Source organism: Lampetra fluviatilis, chromosome 5 (assembly GCF_964198595.1).
Source record: "Lampetra fluviatilis chromosome 5, kcLamFluv1.1, whole genome shotgun sequence".
Taxonomy (NCBI): Eukaryota; Metazoa; Chordata; class Hyperoartia; order Petromyzontiformes; family Petromyzontidae; genus Lampetra; species Lampetra fluviatilis.
The window spans coordinates 5,570,988-5,591,312 of NC_136279.1; the positions used below are offsets into that span (position 1 = coordinate 5,570,988).

The window sequence follows — 20,325 nt, forward strand, 5'->3', positions numbered from 1 at the left end:
GCACATGACTCCCGCAGCCACGAGATGCCGCTATGCTCACTGCAATACAAAACAAAAGTCTCATTATTATGCAAATCTAAACGTCAACTCTTCATCACGCGACATATCTCGTGCCAGGGTGATCGTTAGAATGTTCACGAATCTCGGAACAAGTCACATTAAAGAAGACGACGTAAGTTTTTTTGTTGCGGCTACATCTCTCATGTACATGTAATATTTTTGCTCGATATCACAACGAAAGCACCGACACAACTGTCGTTAAACAATGTTATTAAGTGTAATTAAAACAATTGCCAGGCTCTTTGGCAATCCACTCGTGGATTTCCATGATTGTCATGGGTTCACATGACTCCCATCCAGGGATGTTGAACCATACTTCACCCCACCGGTCAGAGCGGGTTGGTGAAGGTTTTGATGGGTATGCTCGGGATCTGTTAAGGTAACATTCGCCACTAATGTTAGCCCTGGCTGGGAATCGAACTCAGGTTTAACCGGGTTCAGAGCGCAGCGCGCTAACCGCTGCGCCACCGCTCCATCCCTTAATCGGTATAGCTGTGCCATCATTTTAGCATTTATGAGCGTAATGGTTCTCCCGAGTGCTTAACGTTACGTGTTCACACTTCTCAAGCACACACACACGAGCATTGTAAGTGTATCGTTTAAAAAAAAAATCAAACGTCCGTTAGACGTCCGTTGGGTAAATCCCTATAAAGTTTTTAATTACCGCACTAAAAATTACCCAACGCTCTTGTACGATATTTGTTTTTCTCAACGAGCAGTTGCTTAATTATACGGCGATAAAAGCTTGCAAACAGGGACACCGGTAGGAGACCGGCATCCCATGATCATGTATATAACGCCGTACATTCGTGTGAAATGTAAAACAAACTGAAGCCTTTAGTTTGCTCGTCCAAGCCATTGCTGGCAGAAGGTAAATCAAGAGAGTTCCTCAAAGTGGGGTTATTTAATTGGTAGCCTTCTTGGAAGAAGTGTGAATACGGTGCTCAGATGTAAAAAATTTTAATGTTGTGGTTTCACGCTTCAACACACCGGTGGGCTAAAGCAGTGAACTATTTGTCTTTTGTCAACGTGACTGATTGGCCGTGTCGGGTGGTGGAGGGTTACGACACATTTATAAATAACGCGATCTAAACCCAAAAACGTTGATTATGAATAATATTGGTCGCAAAGCCTACGTGTTAAACAGATGTAGGAGAATGTAGAGTTTACTCGGAACAGGTAAAATTTGAGAGGTGTATTATTTCAAAGTAGACATGGAGTGGCAATGCCACTCTTGCGTTGAAAAGGCAACTCAAAGGGAGAAAGAGATAGAGATCTTGGATACAAACACGGGTTATACATAAAGTGAGAGGGATTTGTCATGGTCTGCCTTGCTCCACTCTGTATTGGGTTTATATCTAACCGGTTTTTTTATTGCAATGTGTTCGGAAAATCGATTATGGGTTAAACAAATGGATACAAAATTACAATTCCGTTGTTCTCAATCCACCAAATTGGATGAAGGCCCCCAGTTCGATGCTAGCCGTGGTCCTGGGTTCGAACTCAGGTGGCCAGGGTAATTTCACAATTTGGAAACCACTCCGCCACCGCTCCACATCAATATTTAACATGTCAAGTATATTTTTCGATTTAAAGCTTTCGTGACTGCAGGGATTCATCGTCTTGGTTCTTTCGGTAAAGTCACGTAGAAGGGAAGTAATAAAATAATAAAAATAAAACATGTTTTATTGTATTACTTCCCTTCTACGTGAAAATAAAAATAATATGTTTTATTTTATTATTTTATTACTTTCCTTCTACGTGACTTTACCGAAAGAACCAAGAAGATGTCAAGTATAATTTAGGACGGAGTGTTTCCGTCTTAAATCAAAACTAGCTACGCATGATTGATTATATCCAATTGTAGATAAAATTTGATTTAAAGCTTTCGTAACTGCAGGGATTCATATTCTTGGTTCTTTCGGTAAAGTCACGTAGAAGGGAAATAATAAAATAATAAAAATATAAACAATAAAAATTCTAACAACGTTTCGACTGCAACACAAGCATTCATCATCAAGTGTGAAATCCACTTTTTTCAAATTTTCTTGCTGTGGATTTCACACCCGATGATGATTGCAGTCGAAACGTCGTGATAATTTTAATTGTTTTATATTTGTATTATTTTATTATTTACCTTCTACGTGACTTTACCGAACGAACCAAGAATATAAATTGTAGCTAGTTAATGTAAATGTTGTTTTTAATAACGTTAACTGTTTTGAAAGTTGCAACAACCGTCATGTCTCTGTCGGTTGATGTCAAATTAATTTGCCTAAAATAAGTGGCCGGTTGGTGGCCGTTTGAGAAGATAAAAGGACGGCTGTTTGGAAAACGATAAAGTTACTCAACGTGCAAGTTTGTTTAAAACAACTCGAGGCATTCGTAAATACCACCAAAGTGTGGATAATTTTACTTTTTTTTTAAAGAGGACATTTTTTTGTGTTTGGCCACGCGGCGAAGAGCCTCAGCCATCGATTCGCGGCTCTGATTCTTTGATCAGAAATTCCACATTGTGGTGGACGTGGCGCCTCTTAGTGGCTGCAGGTTCGCTGGAACAAATTATAACCTCACAACATCGGGATACATATAAATGTAAACTCAGTTTGTGAGTTTTTTTGTTGAAATGTCACTTTTAAGCGTACATTTAATACTGTAAATTCAATACAGTATCAATGCAAATACAGGCGCTGGTATTTAGAAAATGTATGTAATTTTATTCTTAAAAGGTTCTCATGTTTTTTTATTCTGTTGGAGAGGTCTTCATCCAGCAGTAGAATCTTCTTTCGCACGGCAGAATTGAGAAGCAACAGACTTATTTGAAGCTTTCGTGACTGCAGGAATCCATACTCTTTGGTTCTTTCGGTAAAGTCACATGGGTGAGAAAGCTTTCCTACCAGATGACGGACGCTTGTGTTGTGCCCGAAACGTCGTGGTTAATTTTATTTTATACCTACGTGACTTTACCGAAAGAACCAAAGAGTAAATCAACAGATTGAGAAGCAACATTTGCGATTGAAAATAGTTGTGGTTGAGAAGCAAACAGTTGCCTCCGATCCCATGACGATGATGATGGTCGTTGTTGTACGTTGTAGCCGCGTTAATATGTTCCACGATGACAAGAGAAGCGTCAGGAAATGCCGCTGTCTCCTATAACACTGGTCAACAAAAAAAAAGTTTTTTTCTGGCCTGGACTTTTGTAGCTGTTTTAGACTAATTTCAGGGTGCTGATTCCAAATCTGATATCAGATTTACTTTATCACTTCTTATTTTTATGCTATCGGCATACCCCATTTTCATTGATTTTACCCGAAATTAACTCTGTCACTTATGATTGCAAGTTGTTGCGAGTCAGTGACTGCTTTAGTGTTAAAATATGGTGCTGTATTTTTAGGATAGTGTGTTTATAATATAATTTTATGTAGATATCCACATTTATTTAATATTTTTCTTCTGCAGTTTTTATTGAAAATGCAATATTTGATATCTCAAAAACTGATGCCAGATTTGTAATCAGCACCCCAAAATTACATTAGAACCGTTGGAATACCTTATGCCAAAAAAAGTGTGTTGACCAGTGTAATCTCTTCTTTTGAGGACATTATGGAGAATGTATGGGTCGTAAAATGTTCACGTGTGACACGTGGTGGTGCTTACCAAAAAGAAAGCAATTTGCGTAATTGAAGCCACTTGGAATGGGAACTCAACCGGCGAGCAGTCAATAGCCCAGCCCAATGTGACCAATGGTATTCATGCCGCTAATGGGTTGACTGAATCATTCCCAAAGCAGGTTTTGATGTAGACTCTGAACAGAACACTGGCACAAGGAAGAAAAATCACGCGTTCGCATGAGTGCCGAACGTCACGCTTACCAACACGCGTTTGTCCTCAGATGTTTGCCAGTGTGTTGCCCCGACGGAAACGGATGGGTGGCAGCTACCTGTTATTGTATCACTGGTTGTCTGTAGGATTTGGGCAACCCATATTTGGCTGCTTTTTTCACCGGGGAAGTCCCCCGATAGCAACGCCACTTAACAAATGGCATTTAAATGGCATTTGCTACGTATCGGATGTCCTTTACGCGAGTTGTCGTGACTCCCTCCCCCCTCCCGTGTTGCACACAGACAGGAGACAGGGAGGAGAGCTAATGTTAGAACGCTTTCAGCCTTATTTAGAGAGCGTTTGAAAGGGAGCAGGAGACAACACTGCTATAGCCACGCGGGGCCGTGTCAACCGTGGGCCACCCGGGCGTGTGAGCCAACTTGATAAATGGATAATAAAAAAATAATAGAAATAAAATAATAATTATTTTTTCTATAATTTTTTATTTTTTACCTACGTGACTTTACCGAAAACCCTAAGAGTATGAATCCTTGCAGTCACGAAAGCTTCAAATCTAGAATTGATAAATGGACCCCGGCGGTATGGCCGAGCGCCTGTGTTTGAGAAGCGCCGACTTAAATGGCTCTCGAATGAAAAGTAACAAGTGCCCGTTCACGCCTTCATGCCCACCGACCTCCACCGACCCCCCTATCCCGCACCCTCGCTCGCATTATATCCCTCCCGACGCCCTCCTGCACTGGGCTGTGGCAACAGTTGTCTGTGGCAACGCTTTGCGTGGGGTGGCCTGATAGGGATTGTGCAGGGGGGCCGTACACACATTGACAAAGTGGCACGCACACACACACACACACTCTCTATAGAGCCACACTCATCTTACCCAATCTCGGACACAAGAATCTCCGGGTTAGTCTTACAGGCTTGGAGCAAGTGCTGTCTCGAACGTGTCAGCACGCAACGGACGCACACGTGGACACATTTACGCTCACACACGCACATGTCAAAGTCTCACGCACGGACAACATGTCACGCACGCGCACGTACACTTCACATTCACGCAATAGCTCAGTCGCACATGCAAATCATCTGCACGCTCAAGTCTCCCTCGTCGTTTAACAAACTTACCGCACAATGTCACACTCGCGTGCACTTATTCTCACGCACACGAGGCTGTGCGCAGGTGGCACCGGTAGCATTCAGAATTTAATTGGTGATTATAAAAAAAAATGCTTTGACTGGATTTTAACGTGAAGCTTGGATGAACGATCCGAATACCGGGCATTTATTTTGGGTGCCTCTGCCCACTTCACCAGCCCACACTGACCGGCGTTGTGAAGTATGGTCAAACAACGCCCATAACCGACACGGCGTGGGGGAGTCCTTTATTGAGCAGGGCCTTGACAAGGGCCTGTACATTAAACAAATGGTCCACACCTCTTGTGGGAAAAATCCCATCAAGCCATCGGTCTTCAGTCTCTCTGCAGCCTTCCTTGCCTAACCCCTGAACCCTCCCTCCTTGCCCAAGGGAGCCGTGAAGATGAGCGTCACCGCTGACCCGTATGTCGGCTCCTGGAGGCCCCACCGTCGTCGTGGCCCCATCGCCGCCCTTTACAGCGGGCCTGGTCCCAAATACGCGCTCCCTGGAGTCACAGGTGAGGTTCCCCGAAGACCTTGGTCCATAGAGAGACCTTGGATGTTTGTTTGTGAAGGTCTTGGTCTCCTTGGAACCATCGACCGATGGGAAGGCCTGTTTTTTCACAGGGCGATCTAGAACGAAGGAGACACCTTGTAGCGTGTGTTTAAAATGTTGGTTAAAATGGAACTCTAACACCGATGCGGTGCCAGCCCATGTGGAGGTCCTAATCTTGAAATTAGTTTTGGGTGCATCCCGTGACTACACGCATTTTATGAACAAGCTGTATAATTTCACTACACTATATCACAGTTGTGTGAAATAAGTGAATCGTTGAATTACAATTCAAATGATTTGCGTTTTTGAGTTGTGTTATGCAAATGATGAACTTACATTTTTTATAAGGATCTTAGTTTGATCTGATATCTTTTATGTTTTCATTAATCCGAAGCCCCTTTACTTGTTTGGGGCCCTAAACTTTTGCTTCGTTTACTTCTGCATAGTTCCACGCCTAACCTACATCAAAAAGAAAGGGAGGCTTAGTACTAAAGATAAACCTTTGGCAATCTGAATGTTCTGTGGCCATCCGCATTAAACACCTGAAGTGAAAATCTCCCTTCATTGACACTGATTTAAATAGGAGTTGAGAGAAATGATTAACGTATATTGTTTTACGCAAAACCACCCCTTATCCCTTAATTATTTTCATTTGCTTGAAATGAATGCTATAGGCCTTATGACAGCAGTTTCAAGTGTTGTTCCAATGTCATAGCCAAAATGCCTAATCTAAAAGAGGAATACAGTGAATATAGATGGCCTTTCATTTGGCCAAATGACATAAACAGAATAAAAGTCTGTTTTTGCATTGGAGTGGAAATCAGAGTGCCCTAAAGCTCCCACACTAACATGTAATATTATTCAAACTCAAGACGGGCTAGGAACCATGTGTGATATCCTAGCTCTTCCTGATGCTGAAGAAAAAGGCATTGGTGTGTTCAAAAATATTGCTGTAAGAGATGTACAATGACAATCCAATGATAATTGTTTTTGAGAGTCATGGCCACGTGAGAAGTGGCTTATTATTCACAGGACATCAATGCGCATTGACCAGATCGACTAGAAGCACTTGATGTAATCGTTTTGAGTCCACTTTGAATTGATTTTTCAGTCATGAAATGACCTGCAGATGACGAGTATTATTTTTACTTTTTCTCCATTGTATTCCAAACGTGCCTTTATCATGTCATGAGGCAGGCATTTCCAGTCAAAATTACCATCGTTCACCATCCCGTGTTCGGGAATGGGCCACCCCAGAAGAGAACGTCATAGAAGTACCTCCAAGGTCTCTTCAATTGCCTATTACCTCCACTCCTCAGATATCTACACTTGTGTACACCGCACCATATGGCAATCAAACTGAATGTTATATTAATCCTCTGTTGAAAATTGCTAAATTCAATGAAAACCAAGTTCAATAATATTTTTTGTGCGTTAAATCACGAGTGAATGGCCTGAGACCAACCTAAAATTATTTGCAAATTCAGTTTAATCATGGGTGGTTGTCCATGATTAAATTTTGCGCCTCAGAGTGTGCAACTTTTCTTTGAATGAAGTGAAATTTTGTGGAAAAACAACATTCGTTTAACAATAATTTACATTTATTTGATGCCTCGCTGAGACCATCAAAGTTGCTCATTTTTAAAAGACGGTATAATGACCAGTGCTTGCAACCTGCATACAAAATCCGTATCTCAGCGCTGGCTCAGTTTCGACTTAGTATTATTCTTGTAAGTCACCCGGCATGCTGACAGGCTTTGTAATTTTAAATTAAATTTCATTTTTAACTCACTTTCAATGAACTTAATTGTACAATTTCCTAGCCTGTCATGAGATCATCTGCAGGCCACTTTGAATTGACTTGTTCTTGTACAGTCACATTAAATAGATTTTTTCCTCTCTGCAAGGTTACTTTAAATGCCTTTCAATTGACTTTCCTGAAACATAATCAATCACATGATTCCATGCTATTTTATACTTTGCAATTTCATTAATGAGCTGTTGCCATAACAATTTGATGACAGTGCTTAATTGGATGAGGTCATTCATTTGTATCATTTTGGACCCGATGATACAGCCCTGGGTCCAAAAAACATGGCATGATGTCCTTGGTATATGCGTTGCATGACCTAATACAAGACGTTTAACATCTTGTTACATAAAGAGGTCACAAAGTCATCTTATGTGAGCAGAGATATATTATTGCATGTACCGTACGAGTCTTCCAGTCAACCGCTGGAACACTGTTAAGAATTTGAGGACTGCATCCTAGGTTTAATAGCAGCAACACGGTTGTAATGCAACGTCTGACATCGGTATGATGTCCGATGTAACACGGCACGCACTGGGAGCTTCTTCAGTTCCCGAAGAAGCTCTCAGCACACGGAGAGCTCCCTGAACAAGGAATTAAACTTCGGACATTATGCCGAACAATGCGCGGTACAACCCGCAAACACGTCGGAGGGCTCAGCACCAGTATTTTTACCTGCCCCACCGCATCATTGATTCGCGTGTGGAACCTCTCGCACACACAACGGCCGCATCTCCTCTCTGCACGATCCGCCAACCTCACCTGCGCATTGCCGACTAAAATTCATTCGCCGTTCATTCTCGAGAGGTATTCGTCACCTGACTTGCGACACTGCCTACTCTTCCTCCACTGTTGCGTCCCCGCTTGCAGGCCACAGCCTGCACGACCCGACCAAGTTCAAGAACCCGGCGTACAGCTTCGGCTCCCGCCACGCTCACTTCAAGGAGGACACCTCCCCGGGGCCGTGCTACCTGGTCCCGTCTGCTCTGACGCGCACCGGCCGCGCCGGAACGCCGCACTACTCGCTGTACGGGAGGCCTCGTGAGCCAGGCCTGTTCAAGACGCCGGGGCCAGGTGCACGAGTGTTCCGAATAATTGTGTGTGTACATATGTATGTACATAGCCTGGCGCAAGCGCCGTGGTGACGTCACGGCCACTTTGTGGCGAATGGCAGTTGTTGTATGTACATATGATGGCGTCAGATTCGTGTGCCACGTTACACATGTGATCAGCTGTAACCTTTATGACATGAGTCCCTATGACCGCATGGCAAGTAGTCCGGTGTAGCAGTTATGATGCGGGGTCAGGTGTGACCGTTACAATGAGAGCAAAGCATAATCTGCGTAACATGGGTTCCATGATCTGGACACATCTTAACATGGGGCAACTTTTGTGGATCTCTGGTAAATCTGTCACATTTGCTCTGCTTCGGCAGAGCCTGTGCTCCCGTGGGACGGAGCGGAGATCTGCCAAAGATTCGCCGATAGACGCGAATCGAGTCACGAGGCCATATGACACACCGGCGTTTCTACCCTCCTGTCTGACCTCGAGCTGCATAGTGCACACACACAGGGTCATGCTCTCACTTGCACTCACTCACCTCTCGATGCATACACATGCACAAACCCAGGCTCTACTACATAAAGGACTTTGACAGTACTGTATTATCTTTTTTGCATCTTCCACGGACATCATAGGGACTGACGTTGTAGTGCCTGTGCTAATCGCACTTCAATTAGCACGGTTGGCTATGTACGGTGCAAATGAAGTTCAACATACATCCACAGAAAAGTAGAGGCCTTGGGTAGGATACATCGCTAGAAAGGTTTATGCGTCCGGGAACCCTTCAAGCAACGTGTCCTACCGGTGATGGAGCGGCAGCCAGGGGAGGGAGAGCGCCCGAGAGACTGTGGTGTCGTGGGACACGTGGGGAGTGGAAGACAAAAAACATGGGGAGGCTTTCATCCAACAGTGGACAGAACACGGATGATGGTGGCTTTGATTATATTTTACAGTTTTGGGGCATAATGCTTCGGCTACTGTCACATGACAAAGCCCAGCAGCCAACGGTGACGGTGACGATACTCGGCTAGCAGTGATGTTTATCGGCACCCAAAAGTCAGGCACTTTTATTCCATTATTTGCATTTATCTGCGCTCCTTCACACAGATAAGAGGACAATGTGCAGATCAGCGCACGTAGGTTTTGCCAATTTCGCCCCACAAATATCAGTGTGGATAAGAGGAGTTCCATTTAGGGTCATTATTCTTCATTGTATTTGTTACAATGGATTGGGGGTTGGTCTTTTTATTAGATTGTGTTACTGTTTGAGGGCTCTCTAAATGCAACCCCATTTGTCAAATAGAAGATGGGAAATATTACGTCGTGTTCCTTAAATTGGCAGTTTGATGCTCTAGCTTGGAGGCATAGAATCCCGAGAGCAGTACACTGATGAAAAGCAGAACGACCCCCCTAGAAACTGGTAGTGATCACAACAGGGCTGTGGGACCATGGGTAATTATAGCATTGCCAAAGGCAGGTGACCATCCAGTTGGACAATTGTTTCCACCAACGCTGGCAGTGGAGTACCGACCACTCACTCTGTTCCGTGCACGCACAACCACCACACCGTGATTTTTTTCTTAGAGCCAGTCCGTTAATTTATAGCTGTTTCGTGGGCCATTACACGGGCCACTTGTAAATATGGGGTCTGCCCCCACATGTTGCCTCCCGAAGGCAGGAAACCCCCTGCAGGCCACGCCCAGCGTGACATGGCCAATGATGTCACTCAGCCCCTCCCATCACATCCCGTTCAGCTGCACGCAGGGGAAACAGAAGTGCGACTTTTATCCGCTAACTATTTTCGGGTTACAGTATCCGATTAATCGAGTAATTAAACTAATTCGTAGAGTAATTGAAATGTAAATAAACAGGTATCCCAGCGATGATTTGTTTTACTGTATTGCCTTAATGATACTGTATTAGCCACATGCTCTACGCAAGCGTGGTTTTTCTCCAATTCAACAGGAGGTGGCAGTATTGACGTGTATTGGGCATAAGTGCTTTGACAAATATGTCCCCCTTATCCTTACGCTGCTAGAGCCTCCAACAAATGCCGATGGTGACCATCTATCACACAGGTCCAGGCTACCGTTGCCTCCCCAGGTGCTTATGCTGGTAGATCGCAACTTCCTGGTAGATCGCAACTTGCCAGGGCACCGGGTGCTGATCATTCTGAGCTGAATCAAGCTAGGGAAGCCCCAGTCATGCTCAAATGCCCGGTACCAATTTGACACGTCCCCATGTGTACACACTCGCCCTCTTGTGTAGCACTTAAAACGCATGCCTGTGCTTGCGTACACAGATGTATTTATTTTGCATTTGGAAGTGGCTGGCTCGATATACCAGTGGTCAGCAAGCGTACAGTTGGCTTTCGGTGGACTTGCTGAGGCCTCCCTTGAAGAAGCACCTCGCACGCTGCACGTGCAGGGAACTTCTTCGGGAAACCGATTCATTTCAGTTCCGAAAGAGGTGCCCAGCCCGGGGGAGAGACACGTCGAACAGCGTGCTGAATAACGGCACGCGGTACAACCCAACAACAGATTTGAAGCTTTCGTGACTGCAAGGATTCATACTCTTAGGTTTTTTCGACTTTACTGAAAAAACCTAAGAGTATGAACCCGAAAACACACCGGAGAGAGCCATACAGGAGCACAAGCATGAGAATCGACATCGCTGTGTGTTGCTCGTTACTTGTAAATAGATTACGAAAAAAATAGAAGCTGACCCTTGGGTGCAAAGCGCACGCGTAATCAGGGCATCAAACTTATGACCCCTGCATTCACTCGTCCTTGCTCATTTGGCTGCTTACCCTGAATCACATCGCGGTATTGGATATCAGCCCCTGAGTGGGCTAAAAGATAGAAAAAAATCATTACTGGATGAAGTTTCACACCATGAGGATTTTCTATTCTTAGACCCTCTATCTGCACACAGAGTGTATGGTACATACACTACGTCCCTACGAACACACAAAACTCTGCCATCTCGTGCACTCTGTGCATTCAACACGGTGTGTGAAGGAAGGCCTTAATCGTGCAATGGATGAACAAGTGGATGAAAATATTTTTTATTATTATACATCCACGGATATACTGCAAACAGAAGTATGCTTAGCTAGTATGTGTGAATAGAAAATAACGCACTGAGGGAAAATGTATTCATCAACTTATATTGATGTCCTAGTTTAGAGTCAAGTATATGTATGTATGTTGGACTTCTTTCACACCATACGTAGCCAACCGTGATAATTGGTGGTGGTGTGGTCATGAATATCAGCACTCACCAGTGCTGATAATCAGCACCACACCACCATTGTAGCATAGTACGTGCATCACATTGTGTACCTTATAACAACAAAAAACAAAACCTATTTGAATCTTACAAATGTCACCACTTGAGACATTTTTTTTTATAATTGGAGTGTACATGTTAAAACAAATACTGTAAATAAATTATTTCCAATAGATTTCCCTTGTGTACCAATTTGGGTTTCACACCTTGTTCTTGGCCAAGTCACGCAGCTTCTTAAAATAGGCTACACGAGAAACAATAGCACTAACAAAGAAGCCAGGGAAAGTGGTCTACCTTTTCCACAGGCACATCCGAACCATGCCAGTGTGGTGCTGTCACGGTAGGGGTAGTTTTCCATTGGCTATTTGCCAAGCAAGATCAGAACCAAATGGTGATACACTGACCTCACAAGGCTTCTGAATCCTGCTCAGGTCCAAGCAAGGCCTGAGCAAGTTTCGACTCTACTCGTTCATTACGTATGACGTCTGTGCCACAGCTTGGGTCCTGCAGTGGAAAAACCTGCCGCCCTAGATAGCCGCACCATGCCAGGCTGGCTCAGCACGGCTCCAGTTGCGGCTTGTTTTGGAAAGTGTAAAAGAGAGCACTCACAAAGCGATAATTGAATGTCTCATTCTGAACGATGCACGCGTGATTTTAACTTTCTCCCACGATGCCACAACAGGAAGTTATTCCCCGGAGAGAGCGGGCACCGTGGCTTTCCGTTCAGCACCCTCTTACTCACTTACTGCTCGGACCGACAGCTTCCATCGTGACCAGACTCCCGGTGAGACACATCATTTTGAGCAGCATCGAATTGTGTTTTTTTGGTTCATTAACTTTTCATACTCCACCCCTCCTCCACTGCGAGCGTGTATCCCGCGAAAATCTACGGGCAGTGCGAGTATTTATTAAATCAAATGTACACAAAACCATCTGGCGTTGCTATGTAGCATAATGGGTAATAACATTAAAACAAGTTTCACGCATGACCTTTTCACTTTTAATTTCAAGTATACACTACGTGCAATTACCACGAAGAGTGCTTTGTACATCATTATGGCATGCCAATGATGCAAACCAGTCTACCAGTATATGTCAGCCAGGGACTTGGATGGTAGGGTGACAGGCATTAAAGCTGCGATGATGGTGATGATAACACACCTGCTGGGCAAGAGCAAGTTTAAAGACTCAACATATTTATCGATATCACTGCCCCAAAAGAGATATACATATTCGGTTAAATTGTTTGTCAATGGCCCTTCTTCATAGCCATATGGCCCTTCGTTACAGAGAAAAGGGTCCATAATGCAGTTGTTTTGGGTCGCGAAAGCCTACGTATTAATCAGAGAAGGGTCATTGCTCAAACATCACCATATTTATATAGATTTTATTTTCGGGCAGGGTTATTGACAAATGCATAAAGTTTTCGTCCTGTGTGCTTGTGCACGTCTGCCAATGCAGAAGAAGAAAAATGATTATAATTTTCGTTTAACCAATAATCGTGCGATGTTATACATTCACTACCCCTCTACCGCAAGCCAGACTCTCCTGCTCGCCAGCGAAAATATCTCCTTGCATCCCACAGGGCCTGCCAAATACATGCTGCCGGCCATGATCGGTCCCCACGTGATCAATAAGTCTTCTGCGCCAACCTACTCGCTGTCGAGCCGCGGCAAGATCGGCAGCTTTCACGAGGATTTGCAAAAGGTGACTAATAATGATAATGATGATGGTGGTGGTGGTGCTATTTAAAAAGAGCCTTTCATCAGTCGCACTCCCCAGATATCCCCGGCGCGTTGTACCGGACTTGTGTGCATACCTCAATACAAACACTACATATGTGTATGTTTCGATTTAAAGCTTTCGTGACTGCAGGGATTCATCTTCTTGGTTCTTTAGGTAAAGTCACGTAGAAGGGAAGTAATAAAATAATAAAAATAAAACATAATAAAACAATTCTCACGACGTTTCGGCGACAACAAGCAGCCGTCCTCAGGTGAAGACCAGGTCTGTCGAGGCGACAGCGTCTAAATGAAACACCACCACGCTTGGAGCGTCTATTTAAGCTGGGTTGCAAGGGGGGGAAAGTGCGCCTTGACAAAATAATCTGCATATCAAGAGGAATTTAGCATATTTATGGGAAATGCAGGAATGCGACTAGTACTACTTGTGAAATGCGTAGGAGGTGGGTTCTTGATATGCAGATTCTTTTGTCAAGGCGCACTTTCCCCCCCTTCCAACCCAGCTTAAATAGACGCTCCAAGCGTGGTGGTGTTTCATTTAGACGCTGTCGCCTCGACAGACCTGGTCTTCACCTGAGGACGGCTGCTTGTGTTGTCGCCGAAACGTCGTGAGAATTGTTTTATTATGTTTTATTTTAATTATTTTATTACTTCCCTTCTACGTGACTTTACCGAAAGAACCAAGAAGATATGTGTATGTATTAAAAACAAATCGCCTTTCATCAAGAATCTCAAAATTCTGTACACATGAGACACTCAGCGTGATAATAACTACAAACGCGTCCGTGAGGGAATCAACGCGACGTCGCCTCGTGCAATCCTGATTTCTTGACTTTTCATCCGCTTAAACTAAATTAACTAATCTTTAGTCATACAATGTCCAGAATTTGTTGTTGTTAAAGTAATTTGAATGTGTTATTCTATAAATGTGAAAAATAACTGTCAATGGGTAAGAACAAAATGAAAAATGCAATAATTAGAAAAGCTGTATCTGTAAATCTTACCGAATTATAATTGCCAGAATGTTCAATTACTTGAAATAATTTTTGAACCACAATCTCCACCAACACCATATCACTTCTTGTCAGGACTTAGTCCCCTCGGGGGTTCAAATATTATTCTCAGTGTGATATTCCTCTTCAAGAATAAAAGGGAGAGTGGGAAGTGGAGCTGGGGCACAAAAGGGATGTTATTTTTTATCTGCCCCTTTTAATCGGAAAGAGTGTAAACTTCTCTGGATAAACGGAAGCTGTAATATTTCGGTAGAGCAATAACCTCCCCTAATCCCTACAGCCCATCACTAACCTCTCACAATAATTCACAAACATCTCGCGAAAGACACGACACAGAAGATCAGAAGCTATAAGATCTTCTGCGAAGGTTGTGGGCCACAACTCTAAACAGCGTCCGCACAAACCATAGCAGCTGCGGATACTAGATGCACAAATGGAAAATTTAAAACTCTTCTGTGTGCACCTGTAGTCACACAGAACAGACCATGGAGCATATGACCACTTAATGACCGACGAGATTAACTGGCTCAACCACCGCAGTTGAAAATGTACAGTTGTTGCACTGCATCAACATCAGTCACAGGAAGAAGACTCGCCTCTAAACTCATTATCATTGTTGTCGCTATTAAATCTCCACTCTTGACTAGACCCCTGGGCCAGGCACATACCACATGGTGGAGTCCAACACTTACCGGAACAAGCCGCCGCAGTACAGCCTGACGGCCCGCAACAGCTTGCCGGGTGATACCACTCGCAAGCCTGGCCCGGGTGCCTACAGCCCAGAGAAGGTTAGTGTATGTGTGTGCATGTCCATGTGTGTGTGTATATATTATTTTTGTGGGGAGAGGTGATGCAGCGGTTAGCGACCTGCGCTACGAACCTGGCGATCCGAGTTCGAGTCCCGCTCATGGCCAACACCAGTGACGATTATCTAAACTGGTCCTGGGCCTCCCCTAAGTCGGCTCAGCCTCAAATGAGTACCTGGTGCAGTGTGTAAACATCGCCACTAGGGAGACAAGGGCGGACGGGCGTGGTTACTGGCCACCCACCCCCTCGTGTGCTGTTCCGGCCTTCAAAAGCGCTCGCTAACAGCACTTTCCTCAATGGTATGTAAGCCTGTACGGGCGTTCTTTGTCTTTATATAATGTTGAGAGCGGGAGTGCAGCGATGAGCGCACTGCGCTACGAGCCTGGCCACCCAAGTTCGATTCCCGCTCAAGGCCAACGGTCTGACAAAATCATGAGCAACTTGGACACATGGGGATGTTGTGGATGATTTGTTATCACTTGGTATTGGCTTGGTGTCAGGTTTCGACAGGTTTTGTTTGTTCAACATTCTTCCCATTCTGATTGCCAAGTTCTTATTATCGTAAACGTAGATGATGATATCAATAATAATAAGTAGAGATAATTTTTTACGTAATTTTTTATCGTGGACATTATTCCAGAACACAATTCTACTTGGATACAAGTCTCAAACTAAGTTGTTCTTCAGTGCATTTTGTTGACGATTTCGTCAAAAGTCCTTCCTTGATTGAGAAACTCGACACATTCATCAATGACAGCGTGGCCTTCAAAAGAAAAGATTTATGACGGGTGGAATTTCGGGCAATGGCCCTTGACTGCACATCTAGATTCCAGACAAGTAAAGTGAAGACGAGTTTGGGACGTCACTTTATATCACGCCGTAGGTGACTGTGCTATTGACGAATGTGCTTAGTGTTTATTTTTTACTGCCCGTGCTTGTGCACCACCGTCAATGCACGATCGCCAGATAATACATTTACATGATTGAGCATAACTTGGTGACACGCATGTACAGTCCAGCGATCAACTGAGCTAGCATGTAGTGTCCATAATTAGTAATAAAGTTAGGTTGGGGTTTGAGGTAGGGTTAGTGGGTACAGTTCGGGTGATGACAATGATTCTGGAAAGAGGCCAAGAGGTATAGTTTGAGCAAAAATTGGCACGAGAGTTAGCACAAGGGCTTTGTTTCGGCGTGTGCATGTAACATTATGACAACATCGTTTGTCCCAGTCTCACTCTAACGTGGAGTTGTTTTTCAGGTGACGTTGACACATCTCCAGGCGCCAGGATATTCCTTTGGACTGCGCCACTCAGACTATGTGGCTCCTCTCATCATTCATACGGAGGAATAAAAGGACCCCAGGCTATCCCACCCAAGGAGTCCCCATCCACAGCAGATCCAGGGCAATTACAATACAGTACCGGCACATTCTGGAATCGATTTCAAGCAGGAACAATATTTATTTTTCATAGATCAAGATCTAGAGCAATCAGTGGGCTCCTACTGCCCTTGTCGGAGAGCCAGCACTTGCTGTGTTTGGGCTCTGCTCCTGGCTGGGAATAATTAAACCGACCTTTCAAACATATCAATTTCATGGTCTCAGCACGGTTACCAGTCACCCTATAAAAATATGATCATATGAGTAGTTATTCACGTAATTTAGAAAAGCGCCTCTCTGTGGGACAAAATATTTATCTCGCGCGATTGAAATGAGGTGAACCACTCTTTACGGAGCACGACAGAAAGTCGTCTCCAGTGTTATGTGTGAGAAGCCTGTTCAAGTGAAACACACGGTAAGTAGTTGTGTCACATTCGGGAACCATTTCCTGACGTGAGGCAATGCGTGCTTCGTGTTCAGAAGGATATTTGTTCTCCAATTCATGAATAGGCTTTGGCATTCGAATTCCATTTTTTTAAAAGTCAAGTTGACGGCGTTGTCACGTCTAATGTCAACAAGGGTGCCATAAATGGTAGAAAACAGTCCAATCGTTTCCATCCTTATCCGCAGATTGACATTTGATATCCACAGTCGCAGTCCCATCCCGCACATTGAAATCGGGTTTTTATTTTTGGTCACTGACCTTTTTTGGATGCCACTGAAACGCCTGTCTTGGTGACCCAGCCTTCAGCACAGTACTTGGTTAGGTCAACGGGAGACCGATGTATCCTTTGCATCATAGGCACGCTGACAGTATGTCTCCTCTACATGTCTATCTCTCCGCGTGAAAAAAAACACATCGATATATTTTACACAATCCATTGGCTGCACGGCCTCTGGGAGTGCATCATTTCAGCAGAAATTGATCCCGTGCGTGCAGACAAACTCTGAACCAGTTTCTACACATAGTGTCATCAATATTGTCGGCTTTGCTTGAATATGGTTCTCGTAGTTCAAACACAAAATCACAAAATAAAAGCGGTGCAGAGGTTTTTCTTTTTTCCCGCACTGCATCAATGTTGCTGAAACGATGCACTCCCAGAAGGCCATGGGGCTGATGGGTTGTGTAAAAATAACTTTTATATTATGTCGAGAGACAGATATATGACAGGAGATGTATTGTATGCTTCATTGTTTTGTTATTTTGTTCTCTTCAACGATGTAATTGATTATTTTGTGTTACCTACGAGGAATTTAACACACGTGATGTCATCTGGCAATTGACGTCATTTTTGGCAGGAAAATAACAGACGTGACATAATGTGATGTCATTTAAGGTGACATCATACCTTTACACCAACCCAATAATACATTTATTTATTTTGGATCGTCCAACATTTCATATCTAGGGGTAGTTTCCATATTTTTCGATTTTATTTTGTAAATCAGTAACACGCCCCAACTACCTACTAATGCCTTGCTGAGTCACTAAGTCCTGAAGGCGTTTAAAGGGGAGCCTGTTTGGGATGCTGGCCAATGCAGGGTCAGGTGGTGCACACCGCGTCAGTGCTTGGAGGGTTTCGTGGACTATGGAAATGTGTGATACTGTCATACCCGATGGGCCACTAGGTGGCCAGCAGACGACGGTAGAACATGGAATAGTTTGTTACCTGCCTGGGCGAACCTTCCAGTGCCGTCCACTCTTAAAGAACGGGTCTTCTCCGAGTCCTCCGTTTATAGGAAATACTCTTTTTTAAAAAGCATTGGCCAAACATTACATTTGCAGAAGCCTCCCAAATGACACCCGAGACTCGGTAAAGCTTTCCTGGTTAAATCAATTATATTATATATTCCAGGACTATTTATGCTTGTCATGATATCAACGGGTATGAGAGAACACCCAAACGTTGCTAAACTGGTTCAAGATCAAGATGTCACCAACGCCATAGCCGTCACCGCACCTCGGCCGTAGATTTCCACCCTCTGCACGTGGTCCCGCAGCTGCTGCACAGTAGAAAAGACACATTTAAAATTTAAAAAGTAGTATCTTAACTGCCCAGCAAATCACTTTCTCACATAATGCTGTATGTGTTTTTATGCAATTAGATTTGATCTCATTTTATTCTCAATTTTTCTCTCGGGAGTAGAATCAAATTGAAATGATGAAATGTTCGTTCCTTGAATCCTACGGGAGAGTCGAGTATTGTAATATCACTTTAATAGGCCCTCTCGGACAACACAATACAGCATTGAGTAAATTGACTTCTGTGTCTTAAGTAAGTGTAACATGTTTCAGTCCATCGGCGTATTGGCCTTCGAGCCACATTTACGTGCACCATGTGTGTGAGAAACAGAGCTTGGGCAAGTTTTGATTTCTAGGGAGATACTGCTGGATTTAACAGATGTTCTTGGCAAAGGTGCTCACTTCGAACGAATGGGCCTTCTGGCATTACATTTTTTAAATGATATTGTTTAAAAACCCATACACAGTAATCGCACGTTGTGGACCATTGCATAAATAAACAATTACATTCTATGGCATTCATAATTGAACAAATGTATTTTATTTCATTACCCACAATGCCCCCCCCCCTCCCACCACAGTGCATGAGTTCAGCATTAGCTTGCGCACTGTAAACAGTGGTTCACCGCGCGGATGTCATTGTGAGCTCCCTTTGCGCTCTCGTGCACGAATTATTTAAAGCAAAAACGAAATCTTAAAAAAAATATATGTTTCATGTGAATTTAGTCAAAAGGAATCCCACCAGAATACGTAGAAATACCTTCACGAATTTTATCCGCGAATCTCCGATGGTGGTCGTTACGGGGTGGTCACTGAGCTCCCACCGTGTGCCTCGGGCTCCAATGCCAAAACTCAGCTTTACCCAACGCCTGTCCACCACTCGGCTGCCAAACCGAACGGATGGCGCTCCAAATGCCGAGGCGTGTGTCGCCGTGGCTGAAATGCCAACAGATGTTCGCAGTTTCACCGCAGTGGACGTGGTGTGCCTGGGAGTGGTGGGATAGATATCCAGGCACTTCAAGTTTTTTTTAATTGTTGAGCAAATTTGTCCCACTTGAATGCACCCCCCCCCACCCCCTCGTCAATCAACACAAGTTGTTCTCAGTGAATGTTATTAAATATGAATACGTGTCCGTTGGCGTTGCCTTGTTTGAGGTATTTTTTCTTTCTTATTGTGTTAATTTATTTTTTGCGACACATGCCAATCGATTGAAAAATATTTGTGTTTCGTGATATGTCGTTTTAATGCGAGTATATGTACAGGGTTACACAATAGTTTCCTCACCCACGTTCTAACCACGCAGATGTCTTCAGAATTGTAACATTGAATAGCTAGGTAACGGTGAGGGTGCAGCCCTGCAATTTAATGCCTATGCTACTGTGACAAAAAATGCTTCCGCTACTGCAGGCCAAAGGGCCTCCATTAGACCTTCTCGAGAGGTCAATGAAACGTTATTTTGGCCTACTAATTCCACGTTGCCCAGACGTATTAGAAAGGGTGGGAATACCCACACGTCGTACTACCACACACGACCTGCCTATCGTCTTAACTGTGGTGAACCCATTTATACGACCAGGTGGATAGTGACCTAAGAGGTGGGGATATAAG

At 43.9% G+C, this 20,325-nt stretch overlaps 1 protein-coding gene across 6 annotated transcripts in view; it reads left to right on the top strand.

Moving 5' to 3' along the window:
- LOC144932460 (ciliary microtubule associated protein 1A-like) overlaps positions 1–19,849 on the top strand; it is a 24,334-nt gene extending 4,485 nt beyond the window's left edge. For 5 of the 6 annotated variants that reach the window (XM_078856536.1, XM_078856534.1, XM_078856537.1 and 2 more), the window contains 6 exons: positions 5,426–5,552; positions 8,271–8,474; positions 12,436–12,537; positions 13,339–13,460; positions 15,156–15,296; positions 16,574–19,849. In XM_078856536.1, coding sequence (XP_078712662.1) covers positions 5,426–5,552; positions 8,271–8,474; positions 12,436–12,537; positions 13,339–13,460; positions 15,156–15,296; positions 16,574–16,666 — 789 coding nt within the window. In that variant the 3' untranslated portion in view covers positions 16,667–19,849. Of the gene's footprint in view, positions 1–4,793; positions 4,807–5,425; positions 5,553–8,270; positions 8,475–12,435; positions 12,538–13,338; positions 13,461–15,155; positions 15,297–16,573 lie in introns of those variants that run through there. The other variant, XM_078856539.1, reaches the window with a different exon arrangement.
- Positions 19,850–20,325: the final 476 nt, after the last annotated feature.